The sequence below is a fragment of the Eumetopias jubatus genome, unplaced genomic scaffold, assembly GCF_037043125.1.
Source record: "Eumetopias jubatus isolate StellerSeaLion01/CBP00866 unplaced genomic scaffold, mEumJub1_p1.0 scaffold_1, whole genome shotgun sequence".
In the NCBI taxonomy this organism is placed as follows: Eukaryota; Metazoa; Chordata; class Mammalia; order Carnivora; family Otariidae; genus Eumetopias; species Eumetopias jubatus.
The window spans coordinates 138,767,160-138,786,616 of record NW_028274807.1 but is presented as its reverse complement, the minus strand read 5'-3'; the positions used below and the strand labels follow the sequence as shown (position 1 = coordinate 138,786,616).

General features: G+C 41.1%; 1 protein-coding gene across 2 annotated transcripts in view; it reads right to left on the bottom strand.

Moving 5' to 3' along the window:
* The window catches only part of RARB (retinoic acid receptor beta), a 377,605-nt gene that overhangs the window by 217,411 nt on the left and 140,737 nt on the right, over positions 1 to 19,457 (bottom strand). The window contains exon 3 of one of the 2 annotated variants that reach the window (XM_028099064.2): positions 14,372 to 14,391. The exons of the other annotated variant lie outside the window; for it this stretch is intronic. Within the exon in view, the coding sequence (XP_027954865.1) occupies positions 14,372 to 14,391 (20 nt within the window). The remainder of the gene's footprint in view (positions 1 to 14,371; positions 14,392 to 19,457) is intronic. 2 annotated transcript variants of the gene reach the window in all.

Sequence of the window (19,457 nt, the reverse complement as noted above, 5' to 3'; positions counted from 1 at the left end):
ACTGCATTTTTGTGCAGGTACTGAATTAATGGTGAATTTAGTTGTGTCTCACAGGAAAACGTCCATGATAAGTAATCTGTCCTACACTCTCCATAGGATGCTTACATTTCTAAGAGTGTGGTGTTTAAAAAAAATGGCCACACTAAGAATGAGTTCTTGCCATCTATGACAACATGGATGGAACTAGAGGGTATTATACTAAGTGAAATAAGTGAGATGGAGAAAGACAAGTAAATGATTTCAGGTACATGTAGAATCTAAAAAACAAAACAACAAATAAACAAAAAGCAGAAAGAGACCCATAAATGGAGAGAACAAACTGATGGTTGTCGGAGAGGAGGGGGAAGGGGGATGGGCAAAATGGGTGAAGGGGAGTGGGAGGTACAGGCTTGTAGTTGTGGAACGAATAAGTCATGGGGATGGAAGTGCAGCTCAGGGAATGTAGTCAATGGCACTGTAATAACGTTGCACGGTGACAGATGGTGGCTTACACTTGTGGTGAGCAGGGCATACTGTACAGACTCGGTGAATCACTATGTTGTATACCTACAACTAATGTAATGCTGTGTGTTAGCTGAAAAGCAAATAAATAAAAATTTTTAAATGGCCATACTATTTTGGGACACCTTTCCCATAGAGAGGTGGGGTCTCTGTCCCTTCTCTTTGAATAGAGGCACACTGTGGGTATTTCAGTATGGCCGAAGTGTTGCCATGTGATTTCCAAGGTTAGGTCATAAAAAACTGCTGTTTCCACCTTGTTCGTTGGAGCTGCCATGTAAAAAATTTGATTACCCTGAGCCTCCATGCTGTGAGGAAGCCCAAAGTACACAGAAAGTGAGGCATGTTGGTCCACAGTCCCAGTCCTCAAGTCATTCTGTCCCAGGTTTTATACACGTAAGTGAGTAATCCTCTCTGTGATTACAATGCCCAGCCTTCCAGTCATTCCTGGTCTCCAGGTATTGTCAGCAGAGACTCTAGACATTGTGGAGTAGAGATAAGCTATCTTTGTTGCACTTTGTCTGAATCCTTAACTCAGAATCTATGAGCAGAATAAATGGTTGCTTTAGAACACCAAGTTGTATATAGTTTGTTGCTTTATACCACTAAGTTTTGGATAATTTGTGATGTGGCAATCGTAACTGAAACATTTGACATGCTTTCAGTTTGGGGGGATAGAAAGCATAGATAGCTTATTTAGCCTCTTTTCTTTCTTTTTTTTTTACAGAGGACATACAGAGCCTAGGAGCATAGGTGGCCTCATTTTACATATCCTCTCATTCGGAGGGCTTTTTAGGGCCTTTGGGTGATGGGAAACTTCCTTCACATATCCCCTGAATAACAATCAAAACACAGCAGGAGATGGGCAGTATCAAATTGAAAATTTAGTTCTTAATGAATCAAATGGCAGTGATGATAATCAGATACCCCGAGAATGACAGGACTGAGACATATTCCAGAAGTGTAATGAAAGGTGATAACTAAAATTGTTTTAATAGGGGCATGGATGCATTTTAATTATCATAATGATAAAGTACTTATCTATACCTTCTATAAACAGAGCAGGCTTGTAAAAGCTTTTCAGAAACTCTATTAATTTCAGGGCACCTGGGTGGCTGAGTCATTAAGTGTCTGCCTTCGGCTGAGGTCATGATTCCAGGGTGCTGGGATCGAGCCCCGCATCAGGCTCCCCGCTCCGCGGGAAGCCTGCTTCTCCCTCTCCCACTTTCCCTGCTTGTATTCCCTCTCTCACTCTGTCTCTGTCAAATAAATAAATAAAATCTTTTAAAAAAAAGAAATTCTATTAATTTCAATTGTGTAAAGGCAAATGGAGAGGGTACAGTTTCACAATGAGTTAGAGGTTGACCACAGGGCAAGATTACCAGGCATAGCTCCTCATGACTCCCTCTCACCACCTACATCAAATAGCAAAGACCCTTACTCTGCCATTCCAGGCCCTATACAGTATAGCCAAAACTTATCTTCTATTATTCTCTGATTTTACTACCCACTCAAGCCAAATGGATCCTGCTGAACCTCTAACACCTCTGAGCCTCTCTGCATATTGTTCTTTCTGCCTAGGACACGGGTCCTTTATCTTGGGTTCATGGATGAGTCTCAGGATGTGTGTGAGCTTCCTGGAAGTGAAGCAAAGTTTTGTGTAAATTTGCATATGTGCATCATTCTGGGAAGGAGGTACATTAAGACCAGATTTACAAAGGGGACTGTGATCCAAACCTGTTTAAAAACCACTATTTCCTTTTTTTTTACAAAATAACCCTAATTCCCCCACGAATGCACTTACTCACTTATTGACAAATGTTTATCTAGTGCCTGCTATGTGCTAGGCATTGTTCCAGGTATTTGGGATATAGCAATGAACAAAACAAACAAGGATCCTATCCTCTTGGAACTTATATTCTAGCAGAAGGATGTAGAAAACAGATCACTAATAAACAAACAAATGAAAAACAGATATATAAATTATAGAGTATGCCAAAATTTAAGTCCTATGGGGAAAAAAGAGAGCCTATAAAGGAGAATCAGAACGGCTCGTGGGAAGGAATTCAATTGTAAATAAAATGCTCTAAATCGGTCCTATTACGATGACATTTAAGCAAAGCATTAAAGATGGTTAACGAATGATCTATATGGATAGCTGGGAGAAAAGCCCTCAAGATTGGGGGAAAACCAGTGCAAAGGCCCTGACATGGGAGTCCGTCTTGCATGCACGAGAAACAGCAAGGAGGCCAATCTGGCTAAAGCAAAGTCAGGGAAGGAGAGAGGGGTAGGAGATGAGGCTGTGAGGCACTGTCGATCATGTACAACTTTGAGAGAAATGGGAAGCATAGGAGGATTCTGGGAAATGAATGATGGGATCTGATCTGTGTTGTGTTGAGAAGAATCTGTAAGGTATGAAAAGGGCGAAGGGAAAGGAGAGCCGCTACTAGGCTACTTTGATAATCTCGGTGAAAAACAATGGTGGCTTGGCCCAGGATAATGGGAGTGGAGAATTCATCAGATTCTGCATATACTCTGAAGGCAAATTAATAGAATATCCTCATAGGTCAGATGTAGTGTGAGAGAGAAAGAAAGGGGGCAAGGATGATGCCAAGGTTTGTAGCCTGAACAACTGGAAGGATGGTTGCCATCAATCAACACAGGGAAGCCCTTAGAGGAGCACTTTTTGGGGGGCAAGCTTGGGAACTGTGCTTTGGATACGCTAATTTAGATCTCCAAGTGGGGCTGTCTAGTTGGCAGCTGGATGAGTCAGAAATTCCAGGGGAAGGTTCAGCTGGGGATAAATGTTTGGGAGCCATCAATTATAGATATTAAGGAGAGCCATCCCCAGTGGCCTACAACCCTGCTCTGATCCTCTAAGACATTTTGCTATTACTTCCCTAGTGGAAATTTTTATGTTTTTCTTTGTACTATATTTTTCTATTTGCTTTTCTCATTCGCCTTACTGGACAATAAATTGTGTTCCATCCTCACATTGCGTTCCATCCAGCTTTGTATCCCCTGTTTTGCCTCCAAAAAACATCGATTTAAACTCCTCTCTGTTAGGCTTTCATATTTCAATTGCCAAGACCTTGTACATGGATTAAAAGTAATAACTTCATTTTCTTTTCTTCTTACTCAACATTTGCCATAAAATTCAGGCTCTGTTTTCATTTTCTCTTTAATGCAAATCATTAGCAAACCAATTTTCTCTTTAAAAAAGCAACCATTTAGAAAAACAAACACTAAGAATATTTGTTGTAAATAAAACGGAAAATGTGTCAAAAGGCAAAATGCAAACTTAAAAAAGATTTCTCCTTTTAGAGTTTCTCTGAAAATTGGCTTTTGTACTCTGCTCTCACTTAGCTGGGTGTAATTAGTGGCTCGGTGGGTCTCAAGTTTCTTATCCAAAAGATAAAGAAACTTGGCTAGAAGATTCCAAAATTCTACAAATACTTCTTTTCGAGAAACCCAGAATGGCTCTATTAAATCACTCAAATTGCTGGCAATACACCATTTATTCTGCTTAAAACTGTATGTGATCAGCATAAATAACAGTAAGAACTAGATCTTGCTGTCAGTAGTCTTCACAACTCCTTTCTATTAACTTGCAAATAGAGATTTTTTTTTTTAAATAAAAGGAAATTCCCAAGAATGCTATTGGGCATTTTCTGCGTAAGGATTAAAAAGAGTCTTTTTTCTGAGTTCCCGTTCACCATTTTTCCCCTAATTAATAATAGCTAAGTCTATTATAGATGCATCCCATAAAAAATAAACCTAATCACGAGGCAAACAACATTATTCTCTGTGTTCTGGCCTGAGTGTATTTCACGAGACTCTAGGATACCCTTTGCATCACTAAACTGAATCTTGTGATTCTTACATTAAAACTACTTTAGCTAATTATGAGGCTTTGAAAAGTATTGTGTCCATGTTTTGTTTTCTTTTCTGTTCAAGCCTACTAACAGGGGGTTATATTTAATCATGACGCTCATGATTAACTTACACATGGCTCCTCTCAGAACTGGTTTAAGGACACTGTCTACATTGCCTGTAGAATAATGATAATTAAAATAAAAAGGTCGGATGAGGCTCAGTGGTTAGACGTTAACCACAGGTAGAGAAGGGGGACAAAAACAAAGAAACAAACAAAAACCCCCTCTAGCCAAAGAAACTCCTGACAAGAAAAGTTGAAGTGGCTTTGACTGAGGCACTCAATGGCACTGTGTGACAGAGGGGTTAAGTGACAGGAATTCCATCAGATTACCTCAGAGTTGAAAGCCCTTGGAGCGTGGTGGGGAGGCCGGTCAAGGAAAACCCTGGCCTCAGAAGAAATGGACGAAAAAGATGGAAACAACAACAAAACCACCACAACTGGCCCAGCAGGGGCAGATGGCCTCTGAGGACTGCTCCTGGTTGGAGAATCCACATAAGACCCAGCCTTACTCTTTGGAAGCAGACTGATTTTAAAAAATACGTGTGCAGCACTTTGCATAGGTCAGGCAGTATTCTAAGAGTTTCACAAATAATCTACTTTTCCTGCAAACCTGAGGAGGTAAGCAGTATGAGTATCTCTAGTCTCTAGACAAGGGCTGAGAACACAGACGGGTCTTAAAAACTTGCCCCAAGTTGTACAATTTGTCAGTGGCAGAGCTGGGATTCAAACCTAGACCTTCTGAATCCAGAGTGTGTGCACATGGTCACCATGCTGTGCTGGAAGGAAATGGAAAAAACATTGCAAACGAATTTATGTGACTCAAAACTCCTATTTTTTCCACTTCATGAAACTCCTAGGGAACATCCTTCATCCTTCAACAGTTGAGTAGTAGCAAAGCACAGGCTGTTTTTTAAGTATTAGCACCTCTATGTTCCCTAAGTGTGTACAACTCTGTTACCAATAAATCAAACCCAGCGAAGGCAAAATAAAATAACTGGGGCATTTAACTCAGAGTAGGCTACCGGGATGCATGGTTTAGTTCACACTGAGTGGCTGAAAGGTAGGCACTGGGGGGAAACTCGCAAGTTGAGCTTCCCATCCTACAACACATGATGAGAAATAATAATCTGGTTTGCTTGTACCATGGGAAGCTTTCACATGGCCTATGATAGTTCCTTTTCTTCTTTGTACAAAGTGATAGAAAATAAAATAAATTAGTAGCTTACACTTCTGGGTCCAAGAGGATGTTGACACAAGGTTTGGAAATGAGAAGAACAGACCACCCCCAAGAGGAAATTCCAGAGAGGGAAAGCATACTATCAAGGCATACATGATCATAACCTGATTTCGCATCCTTTAAAACCACAGTCTCCTCAAGGATTTTCCTGATTACTGTCTTCAGAAGCATGAAAAAGTTACACAGGATTTTCCTGATTATTGAATGCAAAAAAGCATGAGAAATTTCCATGAGTCACACGATAGACTTGTCTAATTTGAAGTCTACCACCGGGCAGTTTGGAGGGTTACAATTTTATTACTGCTACACAGCAGTTCTGGGAAAAGGAAAATATGTTAGTTACAAGAAATCACATTCTCCAAGTAGACCAGAATCTTTCAATCACTCATTCTCAAACTTTTTTTTTTTGGTGGTGGGAATGGGGAGGGTCATAGATCCCTTTGAGAATTTGAGGAAAGCTGGGAAATATGAATGTACTCCCCAGAAAAATGCATGGGTATAGGGGTGCCTGGGTGGTTCAGTTGGTTAAGTGTCTGACTTCAGCTCAGGTCATGATCTCAGGTCCCCACATGCAAGGAGCCTTGCATCGAGCACCCCACTGAGCCCCACCATGGGCTTCACTCTCCATGGGGAGTCTGCTTGTCCCTCTCCCTCTCCCTCGGCTCCTCCCCCTGCTCATGCTCTCTCTCTCTCTCTCCCTCTCGAATAACTAGAATCTTAAAAAAAAAGAAGAATGCATGGGTATAGAGTTATACTGAATTTTATTTCAAACCTCTCAACTCTCTGTTGTTAGAAACCATGCTATATATTCAGGTCCTAATGGAATTCCACGGATTGTTTAAGGAGGGGGGTGGGGGGATGGGTTAGCCTGGTGATGGGTATTAAAGAGGGCACGTATTGAATGGAGCACTGGGTGTTATACGCAAACGATGAATCATGAAACACTACATCAAAAACTAATGATGTAATGTATGGTGATTAACATAATAAAATAAAATTTAAAAAAATAAAAATATGTGTGTAAAAAAAAGATGATAGTATAGCTCTACTTAAGCAAGGTTTACTGTTGCAACCAAGTCAAAGACCATTGTTCCAAACTCCAGCAGCTCTCTGGTCTCCACATAATCATCTGGCCAAAGGAGGAAACCTAAGGGTAGGAAGTATGGAAATACCAAGCTATGGTTGCCCATCTCCAATGTTAAGAGTTATCAGAGAGGTTGGGGCACCCGGGTGGCTTAATTGGTTGAGCATCCAATTCTTGGTTTTGGCTCAGGTCATGATCTCATGGGTCATGGGATCAAGCCCCATGTGGTGGGCTCCACCCTCAGCAGGGAGTCTGCTTAAAGATTCTCTCCCTCTGCCCCTCCCCCCCTAAAATAAATGAATATATCTTAAAAAAAAGTTATCAGAGAGGTAAGGGATAATCTGAATTGTGATTTGGTCACTTATTTTCACAAACATTTCTGAATCTACTTGGGGTAAGATAAAAGAATCTCAGCAGTAGTTTTACCCCAGAGAGCATCAATCTTAGAATTAAGTTGAAGAAGAGAGAATCAGTTTCCAGTGAAAACCAGCTGGAATCAGATAAAACAGGAAAAAAAAAAGCCTTTCACAGGGATCCCCATTGATACTGCCAAGCATAGGAAGCAAATGTAAATTGTCCATGGTAAAATTTAATCATTCATTCACTCATTCATTACTTATTCATTAATTAATTTCAGAGAATTTCCACTGAGACTCTAGTAAGCGGCAGAATCTAAATTGATGGAGCAGCTCCTGCCCAGGAGTAACAATAAAGTACTGTGGATATTCAGAGCCAGGTTTCCTGCCTGCTGATGTCTACTGAATCATGAGACCAAAAGCCAAACTGTGGGCTCCATGCTATCATAAGTCTGAACATGAAATAAAGGCAGCTGTGTGTTGTTGTTGTTGTTGTTGTTGGTGGTGGTGGTGGTGAGGATGATGATGATGATGACACCTCCAAAGGGCAGGAAGGGTCTTCGCTTTACTTCTGTATTCTAAGTGCCTCACTTAGTGCATAATAAGTGCATGATTAGTGTTTACTGAGTAGATCAAAGTGTCGCTTCTTACTTGGTTGTTCGGTGATTCCAGAACAGGCAGGGTAGTCATGATGATCCCGATTATACAGATGAGAAAAGCTCATTCCTAAAGAAGGTGAGTGGATGCCTAAAAGTAACACAGCTGACACACTGCAGATCCATGTCTAGAATTCAGGCCTTTTCAGCTCCCAGTCCAGTGTTTCTCCCCCTACACACACAGCCCCACAGGGAGGTGGAAAGTAATGAGTGATTTGTGTATACTCCCGAAACTGATGCAGAAAATCATGGAAGCTGAGGATTTGTAAAGCTGCACTTAGTTCTGTTGAGAGCTGCCTGGTAATTTTGTGCTGCTGACATTAAATGGGCAAGTTTTGAGAGAAATGAGCAATAAGCTAATTAGCTACTGAGCTGGAACCACACAGGAGAGAAGGAAAAAGACAGTGAGGGAAAATATCAAGTTCCTTAAAAATTGGGCCAGGTTAAACCCTCAAAAATCAGACATTAGCAATGCTAAAGGCAGACTTACTTGCCAAAGGTGAGGAGAGAAGATAAGTGGTTTCGCGCTAGCTTCAGGTAGACTTTAGTTATCAGAGGCTTCAAGGCTCATGCCAAACCCAAGGGAATCCGGGCTTGTTTTCTTCCACTTTCAGAGAGCCAGAGTGGATGTTCATATCGGGAAAGATAGGGGTTCAGATGGAAAGAGAGAAGAAACTGGGATGATTCCAAAGGGGCTGGAGTTCACATTCTCTCTTTTGCCCATGGCCTTGCCTGGGTTTGCTTTCAAGAGCTCAACTGGACTGTTCCAATGGACAATTCCAGATTCATGAACTTGAAGTTGTGTCTGGGTAAGGGACATGGAGCAGTGTTTTCACACAGGGTGCAAACGCCATGGGCCGTGAGTGGTCTCTTATTTGAACTTAAAACACCCAATTGTGTTCAAGCAACTCTAGGCCTAGAGTCTAAAATGCCAGAAAACTCTGATGTGCAGCTTTAGCATGCTTGCAGAATTTGGGCAAGGTTAATGTAATCAGAAACAACACTCACATTAGTGCTTCTAAAAAACAGTCTTAGCCAGATGCCCTCCCTTGCAACTGTACAGGGCTGAGGCTCCCATGGGAAGAGCTGACACACTCCAGTAGTATGAGCAGGGTGGGAATGGGGGTGTGGTGGGGGGTGGGACAAGGAAAAACAAGAAGATGAGGAGAGAAATAACCAGGACACAGTGCAAGGGAAACATTTAAAATGCTTTTTCAAAGCAATTTCTTAGCCTTGTTAGAAAACACACGAACGCTCTGGGGTGGGTAAAATGGTTGAAAACCACAGCCCCAAGGACCACTGGTACAGGGCCAGGATGAACAGGTTTCTGATAAAGACTCTTTAAAGGGTAAGAAATAGACTTGGCCTTCCAATGAGAGTCCCCACAAATGACAGACATAGGTGACCTGTAAGCAAATCAGATGCGAGCACATAAAATTCATTAAGGAAATCTGATTTGTTTTCCTGTGATCGATAAACAATCAAAAGAGCAAATGGACAGGGGAATAAGCACAAACAAGGATTCTAACTAACAGCACCAACTCTTCAAGGGGGAAAAGAAAACAAGCTAAGCAAGAAAAAATACAGATTGGTAGAAAGCAGAAAAGAGAGAAAGAAAGGTAGGAAGAAAGCAAGAGAACCCCTCCCCGTGGGCGTGAAAGGCAGAACATAATGAAAAACTATCTGCTTAAGCCTCCTCTTAGGAATGAATAGCTAAGGCTCACTAACCAGTTTTTAGCAAGGATGAAGATATTCCAGGTTTAATCAGAAATAATACAGCATTGCACCAGCAGCTCTTCCTTAAAACTAAGGCATAAGATAAAGCGGGGTTCACGTTTCTCCCATCTCTGTATTTGGAAACAGGAGCACAAAGCCAAATTGGCCAAATAAAGGAGCTCTGGGCTCCACAGAAAACCCTCTAAACCCATGATTGATGTCCACTGACACCTCTGAACAATGACACCATGGGAACCGGCAGAGGGTACCCACCATACGCAACAAGGAGGTGCACAGCCCAAGCCCTAGTGAGGACACAGACCCTCGCCATAGCTCTGCATTAGAACAACTTCCCATGGGGCTGTCATTTCTGCCTCGCGGGCATATTCTCAAATACCACGTTTCTATATTCATTCATTCAATAAATATTTTTGCAGAGCCTTCTATGTGCTGGGCAATGTTGTGGGTGCTGGCTCCCCACCCCCGGGAAGGGTTTTTATATTCGATTAACATTTATAGGGGGGGAGACAGACGATAACCAAGTAAACAACAACTTGATAAAGTGTTGGGCGGAGGTGAGTGTTAGGAAGGAAAAAAAAGACAACGGGGTAAGTAAGGGAGTAACTAGAGGGATGTTTTGGCGGAAGTGAAACAGAGATGCCTGTTCAGCAGATACACATCCTCGTGCTCTGAAAACTCTCTGGCAGATAAAGTCAAAGCCACCCTTCTTTCTGGGAGGTGCTGATGTCTACCCTGAGATTGATGCTCTGCTCCTGTTTATGTGGAACAGGCTGGATGTGGATGGAATGCAAAGAGCTCTCAAGGATCAGGGAGTAGAAAATCCAGTCATTGTGTGTGGTAGACTGTCGCTTTGGTGGCCCCAATCGCCCACGCTTCCTGGTGTTTATGTCCCATATAGACTGTCCTGTTGAGTTTGTGCTGGCTCTGGGACCCCTTTGACCCAACAGAATGTAATGGAAGCAGCGCAGTTCCAGTCCCCAGCTTAATCCTTAGGAAGATCTGGTGGTTTCTGCTTTTGTACACTGGGCCTCGTAAGAAGCCCTACTACTCTGCTGTCAGAAGCCCAGCCTTGCCATAGAGTGAGACCGCAAAGAGGAAAACTTCCCCCCCCGCCCCCCGGCCCCGCCACACCACCAACAGCCCTGACCAGCTTGTCAACAGAGGGGAGTGAAGCCGACTAGGAAGTAGTTGGTCACGCGCCATTCAAGCCACCCTAGCTGACCCCAAGGGGAGCAGAGATGAGCTATTCTCCCAAGTACCGCACCACATGCAGAACCATGAGCAAAGTCATAAAAGGGTTGTTGGTTTCAGCAACCAGATTTGCGGGGTAGTTTTGTTATTCAACAATGATTAACTGAAACAAGGATTTTCAGTTTCAGGCTTAATAACTTAATAACTTTTTATGTACAATTTTGACTTAGAAAAAATTTGGGGGGGTTTAGGTTTTTCTTGATTTTGTGGTCTATGCCTTTGATTTTAAGTATCTCGTTTGAGGACATGAATGGCTGGATCACAAATACGGGAAAAAATATGTTCTGACTTAAGGCTTAAAAATAGAGTTGTCTGCTATTAGGAAGACAAGAATACGTTTCTGCTGACCTATTCATCTCACGCGGGCCAAACTTACGTCCTGCCATAATTCTGTAGGTAGGAAACTGAACTGGAATTGACCTCAGTTAGCATTTCCCAACTCAAGTGACAATACCCCGCCCTGGAATTCCTGACAACACTATCAACCTCATACAGCAGCCACTTTCTGGCCATCCTTGGAAAGTGCTAGCAACAAGGTCTTGTCCAAACAGGGGACAAATCTGCCTGGCTTTATGCAAAGGAAAAGGAAAAGCAAAGCAATTAATTCACCCCAGGGAAACATGCTGAGGCCATGAATTCACCAGGTAGTGCAAACTGTCAGCTGCATTCACAGAGAGGATGCGCCATCCTTCCCTTGTCCTCTGGGCCCTTTCCGCCTCCGTTGTGGGGGAAGGGCAAAGGATGAGATGCAGTGTGTGGTAGGGAAATGGAGGACATGAATGGGTAAACCGAAACGTAATGGAAACATTTCTTCTTGATGGCATTGATCTCAACTATATTTGTATTATATATATCAAAGGTCTGGGACAGGATACAACCCAGGGGTCTTCAAGGTGATCTATTACAGTGGTTCTCAAAGTATGGTCCTAAGACCTGCGGCATCAGCAACACCTGGGAATTTGTTAGAACTGCAAATTCTTAGGCTTTGCCCCAGATCAAATTAATCTGAAACTCTGGGAGTGGGGCCCAGCAATATTTTAACAGGCCTTCCAGTTAATTTTGATGTGCACTCAATTTGGGAACCACTAATGTACTGAAATTCAGAAAAAAAAATGAGAACTTCTATGTATATTAATTTGTAATTTAAAAAGGAAAAACCTTAAGCTTTACTAACATTTAAGTGCAACTGACTCTCCTGTTCTGACTTAACCCTTAAGTCTTGTATCATAGGTGATATGAAATTTCCACAACCCAAAGGATTTAAGATTATTATCCCTACTTATTCATTTGCTTTCAGCTTATTTTAAAGTATCACGCTTTACTTATGCCCCTTGGTGGATTTACAAATTATATTACCTGATTTTAATTTCACTAACCTGTCTCAAATGGCCACGTGGCTTCAAGGATTCCTGCAAAGAGACCGCGAAGCTGAAGCAAATTTAGAAAACAGGCAGAGTTGACACTTTTACAATCTGCTCACACTTTTACAAGCTATGACATTGTCCCCACCACAAATATTATTAAAATAATATTTTAGTGAGTACCAAAATTTTAATTTTAATTAATATAATGAAACTATTTACGATATTGTGTACTTTACCTATATCATCTCTTAATATACACATTATTATATGATAATATAAAAATATATTAATATAGGAGCATATTTGTATATACCTGTACATATTTTGGGGACTCAGTCTCGAATACCTTTTTATTTTATTTATTCATTTATTTTTAAGATGTTATTTTTTTTAAAAAGATTTATTTATTTATTTGAGAGAGAAAGAGAGAGAGAGAGAGAGATAGCAAGTGAGCACACAGAGGGAGAAGGAGAGGGAGAAGCAGATTCCCTGCTGAGCAGAGAGCCCGATGCGGGGCTTGATCCCAGGACCCTGGAATCATGACCTGAGCTGAAGGCAGACACTTAACCGACTGAGCCACCCAGGCACCCCTGTGATTTTATTTTTAAGCAATCTCTACACCCAGTGTGGGGGCCAAACTCACAACCCCAAGATCAAGAGTAGCATTCTCCACCGAATGAGCCAGCCAGGCACCTCTCAAATACCTTTTATGGATAGGGTATGCTGATACGCCCTGTTGTGCTCTTTTAAATTGTATTGCTTGGTAGCATCTGGACAGGTACACACAATCAGTTCTGGATATCCTACAGCCAAGTTACATTTTTTGTCCAAGATAAGGGAAAGATATCTACTAGAATAATCGGACTGCTTGGGAATGTGACATATGGGTACCGGTATATAATGTACAAATATGAAATATTAAAAATGGTTAAATTTAGCAGAATCAATGCCATAAGAATTAGCAGAAATTGCTATATAGAAATAGTCCCAGTTAAGATTTAAGATGTTTTATAAATAAGATTTGATACAGCTTTCCTCTATCTCAGATCAGTACTTGATCAACCCTATTTGACAGATGAAGAAACTGAGGATCCAAGAAGTTATATACATTTATCAGAAAGTCGAAGAGAAATAGACCTTGAAGACAATACACTGAATGAAATAAGTTAAAGACAAATACCGAATGATCTCACTTGCATAGGGAGTCCTAACAAACGAAGGAAAACCAAACTCACGGATATAGAGAACACACTGGTGGTTGCCAGATGCAGGGGTGAAGGTGGTTAAGAGGTACAAACTCCCAGTTATAAATAAGGCCTGGGGATGTAATGCACAGTTAATAATACTCTATTTGAAGGTTGCTACGAGAGTAGATCTTAAAAGTTCTCATCACAAGAAAAAAAAAGTTGTAACTATGTGTGATCAATGGTATAACTAGACTTACTGTGGCAAGATTTTGCATTATAAACATAAATCATTATATTGTACCTGAAACCAATATAATGTTATATGCCAATTATGCCTCAATTAAAAAAAAATCTAGAATGAAGCTCTGGAGCACCTGCTGGATCCCACAAACTGTTGTTACCAGGCGATCGCCTAAATGTGGTCTTTCAGCCCATGACTCCCATGAAGATCATGACAGAAGATATAGGTGGGCCATACAAGATTGGAACTCGGTTGGAGACTTGTGGTAATCAGAGAACCTGCATGGATTCTGGGACAACAGGGCGAGCAGAGCCCTCATAGACTAGTTGACAGGAAGGCCAAAGGAGGAGATCTTTCCTGAGAAGAGTCTCATGCAGCATCACCAGCACTATTAATGGGCTGTGCCCCGTGTCTTGCAGGCCACGGATGAACACACACGAATGGCTACAGTCATTGTATTAACCATTTCACAACATCATACACATTCCCTTCCTCAGAAAATACAAATCCTGGAAACTGGTGTGGGTTTAAAGAGCACAGGCGTCCAGGCCTTCTGCTGATTTTACAAGATGTTTAAACATGCTGCAGGCTTCCGTTACTACCCTATCTCCTGCTGCGTTGGGGCCGCTTACGTGGACTCCCTGGTCACTGGGTTTGGGAAAATATGTTTAAATGAAGGGAATTTTATAAACAAAAATTAGATTTTTAAATGAAGTTTTATTCTAAGTGTGCCTATAGACAATAATCTTTGTTACTTGTCATTGGTAATTTTTTTAGAACACTTTCAGATGAGCGAGAATGATGGCCTTTAGATGGGATGGACACTCCACAGATGAGCCAAATCTTTACCTCTTCACAGGCTTAAGATCACTGGTCATGTCTGCCACTGGGCAGTGCGGGGGGGTGGGCGGTGTGTGTCTCATCATTCTTCACTGACGTTATTGAGCTTACATTCCACATTTCATCATTTCTGAACTTTCCTGCCTATGCTTTAGACTCCCTTGTACCTTGATAATTTCATGAAATCTAATTTGCATGCAACTGGCCATGGACATAACCAACTGTCCAATTTCCCATGCTCTGCACCCAGGCGGCCAAGCCCTCTGGGGGAAAATCCAGGGTACCTTCACAGTGTTAGTTTTACCACCTGGTAATCTGCTGTTTTCTTGGTCAGCCTGCTCTTTCATACTCAACAACCACAGTTTCAAATGTTCCTCCCTGTTCTCAAATCATATATCCCTGAGTCTTTCTCTTCACACCAGGCATTACAACTTGTACCTTTTTGGAAGATTAGTAATGAACCATTCTCTCACCAACTTGACTTGAGCCTCATGAGGGCAGAGTCGATGTCCATTTTGCTCACCATGGTCTCCTTCTGGGGGCCTAGTACGGGATAGGTGCTCTCCAGTATGCATCTGAATATTGACTGTTGGATGAGAGATGAGTGACTGCTTTCAAACCTTGACCCGTGGGCCGTGTCCCCTCCCAAATGCCAGCGAGCCCTGTAGAGGGCCTCAAACAGCCTTGTCTAAACAGCTGTGTCAAAACATCCTGTGTTGATGGAGGCTGCAATCAGTCACTTCAAGCTTCCTGATTAATTGGTGAGGGACAGCTAGGGCACATTCTGCAGTGGCTGCAGAGTTTATAAGTGGTGTCCCATGTTAGTCATGGGATGAAGTTTCTAAGGGCAATGTTGTCACAGACTGGTGAGCTTTTCTGAGACACACAGGAAATGGGAAGTAGAAATAAAAAGCAATAAATTCAGTACTAATGCTAATTCATTTACCTATCAGTTTTTAACCACTTGACCATCTAATTAATCAATTAGTTTTGTTTGGATTGTGGCTCCTGCCTGAAAGCATTTGGGGCTGATGACCAAAAAACAAATAAACAGACAAAACAAACCACAAATAAGCCTAAAACTTTTTGAAAATAAATCAGAAGAAATGTTGCCTTTCTCTTCACTCCCTGTCTCAAGAAAATTTAGGCAACTTAGGCTAGAGGATGTTGCCCTTGGGGATATTCTAATATGATTAAGGACATGAGAAAAAGAATCGAGAGACAGGGACAGATTATATATAAATGAAAAAGGTATGGAATTTTTATCTGAATAAGGACCAGACTGAGAGACCACAGGGATAAAGGCCTCAGCTATCCTGGCTTTGGCCAACCTAGACCAGACCATCCACGACTAACCTAGCAGCTGGCCACAGATACATGAGCAAACCTAACGAAGGTCAGACAAGCCCACCCAGATCAGAACCACTCATCTGAGTCCACCTCAAAATGTAGACTTTTAGAATCATGAACAAATTAAATGGTAGGGTTTTTTGTAAGCTACCAGTTTTGGAGATATTCCTTTTATAGCAAAAGCTAACTGATACAGTTCATTTCACACAGGATCACCTTTTGAGGAACAAATGCTCATTTGCTTCAATCTGCAGCTACACCCAAAGACAAAAATCTTATGAAGTTTGTCCTGAGTCCATTTAAATTTTAATCCTTTGATAGAATTTCAAGTAGCTCAACCTCATCTGCCAATCTTACGGCTACTGGACTTGGGCAGAAAGTTCTATGAATTTCTGCTCAGCAGCCTCAGTTGCTTCTTTTTCATGATAAAGACAACAACAACAAAAATATTCCGGAGGCGAAATTTGACTCTTACAGCTCTAAACAAGAGCTTTGGTGAGGTCTGTTTGTTTAGGCTTTTTCTGCTCCTTGGGGGTATTACTACTATTGGCTTTGGGTTGAGAAAACTTCACTTTGGAAGCTTGAATCAGGGGCTATCCTAGCAAATCAACACCCACAGATATTTTTACAAGGTGGTAAGACAAACATCCAAACTTCAGCATGTCAGCTCTCCCATATTAAGATGGTCTAGGTTTGCAAACCAAACAAATAAGCATAAAAGGAAAAAGAAAATGCTTCAAAACACAAATGTATATCCTAATTTACAAACACAAACATGGGAAATACCTTTCAGAGAGCGTGCATGAGAATGACAAACAATTTAAGCTTAATCCCTCAAAAGCTTTCTACTCTCTCTGGCTCCCACATGTATATAAAAGGTTTAAATGAACAAGAAAAACATGTTGGGATTAGGATTTGATTCCAAAAAGTTTTTATAGTCATATAGAATAACGAGGAGTCACACTAGCTTCAAAAGACACACCAAACAAAAACCGATTTTTACCAAAGAGCATTGATACTTTATGGACCAAAGTTATTTTCACAAAATACTTACATAATGAAGAGCTTGCCAAGCTGTATAGATGTTTATGGCTTCTGGGTTCCCATCTTAGAGCTTTCAAATTCAGTTAAAAGGAAAAACCACGGGCTTGTTTACTTGAACTTTAAAATTCGCCACCAAGTATCAAACTCAATACTTCTGAAACACAATGGTAGGCCCACTCCTGACTCAGTTTACTAATTTGACAGTGCTCATTACATATACCCTACTATGGTAAGTTATTTCATTTATTTGCTAATTGACCCAACCACTTGCAAGTCTCTCTCCCATAGACATTGCTCAGAAGTTAACCATTCCTGATTTGTTAACAAGGAAACTTGCCCAAGATTCTCAGAAACTCAGACAAAAATTAATAAACATAACTTTTTCACAAAGGACCAAGTCTTTTCATTTATGTTATTTGATTCTTCTTTAAATAAATCAAAAGTTCTCCACCAAGTTGAGCTTCATTTCAAATATGAGAAGGTAAAAGAAGAAATGAAGGATTTTATTATCCCATTATCCTTGAGGTGATCCATTTAGAGAGGTGATCCAAGTTACTCAGAGGAAGTTTCTGGAATATATTGCCAGGTTCCTGATTCTTGGCTTAAAACTTCTGCCAACATCCTTTCTTTCATCTTCATGCTAAGCTATGCATTTAGAAACTGTCATGGCAAGAATGAAACTCAAACTTGCCTTTCATAACATCTGTGTTTCTCTGCTTGAATTTCCCTGTTCTATTCATTTAGCCCTTCCTTCTGTACACTCCTTTATTATCCTCATGATGTAAAGCAGCAGTTCCCAAACTTTGCCACAAGTGAGCAAGTGATTGGGTAATCATTATTTCATGATTTTCTTGTCCTGGAACCCTTTTTGGGTTATATAAAGAGGGATGTGAACAGTAGCAAAGCTCATACCACTTGGAAAGACACCGCACCTGCTGACATATCAAAAGCAGTAACTGTTAGACTCCATATTTCCTAAAAAAAAAAAAAAATGCATTTATTTATTTATTTAAAGCACTGGGTTCCGAGGAATATAATTTGGGAAAATTTCCTTTTCAAAATATTCTTTTTTTCAATAAATTATTTTTCTCCTTCAGGATTTTCCCTAACTCTTCTCTTCAAACTATAGGAACCATTGGTTGTGATTAAAAACCAAGAGATAAGAGAAAAAAATGAAATCTGTCTCCTCCTCCAGACTTTGTCTCTTCATTTTAGAATTGCACACTTTAAAGACCGAAGGGAAGAAAACTAAGTGTTCTGTTGAGAGAGTATTGACTGAGAATGGCCTGTAGGAATGGCACTCTCCTGGGACAGAGAAATCGAGATCAAGAAGACATCTTGGTCTTGGTCCCCATCTCCAAGATTCTCAGTCTAGTGGAGAAAAATAGAGGAGAAGAAGGAGGTAGAAGTATTCTGAAGCCTGGATCCACAAAAATTTGTAGGATAGCTGCTTTATTCTAAGGTCTTCCCTTCCATGCAGAACCTTTAAATCTGCATCTGAAATTCTCATCTATTCACCCACTCACAGCAACAACAAAAAAGGTGTGCCAAATGTAAATGGGAAGTCAGCCAGGTACACTCTGTATTGTAAGTATATGATTATTTTCCCTCTTAAATCTCTTTGCTGTACTCACGATACTATAGACTGGACTCCTCCAATCATCTTTCAGTGCCACAATCTTTCACCTCAGATTCTTTTATTTACTTCATGCTTTCAATGAGATTTAAGCCCAGGCCAACCCATGATGGCTACCATCTTTGTTTCTGCTCTTCCATCATTAAAGAGACCACAGAGAAAAATCGGTTGCCAGGGCAAAAGAATCTCTCATCAGGTCAGACCGCGTTTAGTTGCAGGTAAGAGAAAACCTAACTACTGAGGCTTAAACAAAGCTGGGTAAATTTTCTCACTGAACAACTAGTCGCAGGGTAAGCATTGCGCTCCTGGTTCCAATCAGGAGAAAGAAGTCTGGTGCCAGTTTTGCCTCTCCCTTTTGTGAGGAAAACAAAGGCTCTTCCAGAAATTCTGTCTTAACACATCTCCCTTTTATCCCACTGACAAGCCCCATGTCACCTGGCTGCAAGAGAGAATGAGAAAGTGAAACTGAATGGGTGCTGTGGGAGCCAGGGAAGAGCTTTTGCCACAAGATCAATCCTCGTTCAACTTCCAAAGATTTTTTGTCATGGTTGATATCCCATTTCCTTTACTGACAAAGAACTAAACTACTGAAATACTGCAGTAAGTCTGTAAATTAAAAGTGTGTACACAGGAGTTTGATGATTAGTTCTCCCTTCCCCTGACACCACGGATAAACTCACCGCCTTCTTGAAGTGAAACAGAGGAGAAATCCAGGACCATCGGACAAACTTCAGGTGATTGCTACAACTACGACTCTGCTTAGCGGGACTGCCTATCGTGCTTATTTTCTACTATTAGCCATTTGTGGATTTATTCATTCAACACATGTTTCTTGAGGTCGCACTATGTGCCCGGCGTTGTGAGAGACTCTATGATGTGGTGGTAAATAAGGTACACACAATTCCTTTTTCTGGGAGGCTGGGGTTTTAATGGAAGAAACAAATAGGATGTATTTAACTACAACTGTGATAAATACTACAGGAGGAAAGTAAATCGTGAAATGCAGATATCACAGGAAGTTAGCATAGTTTGAGGTTCG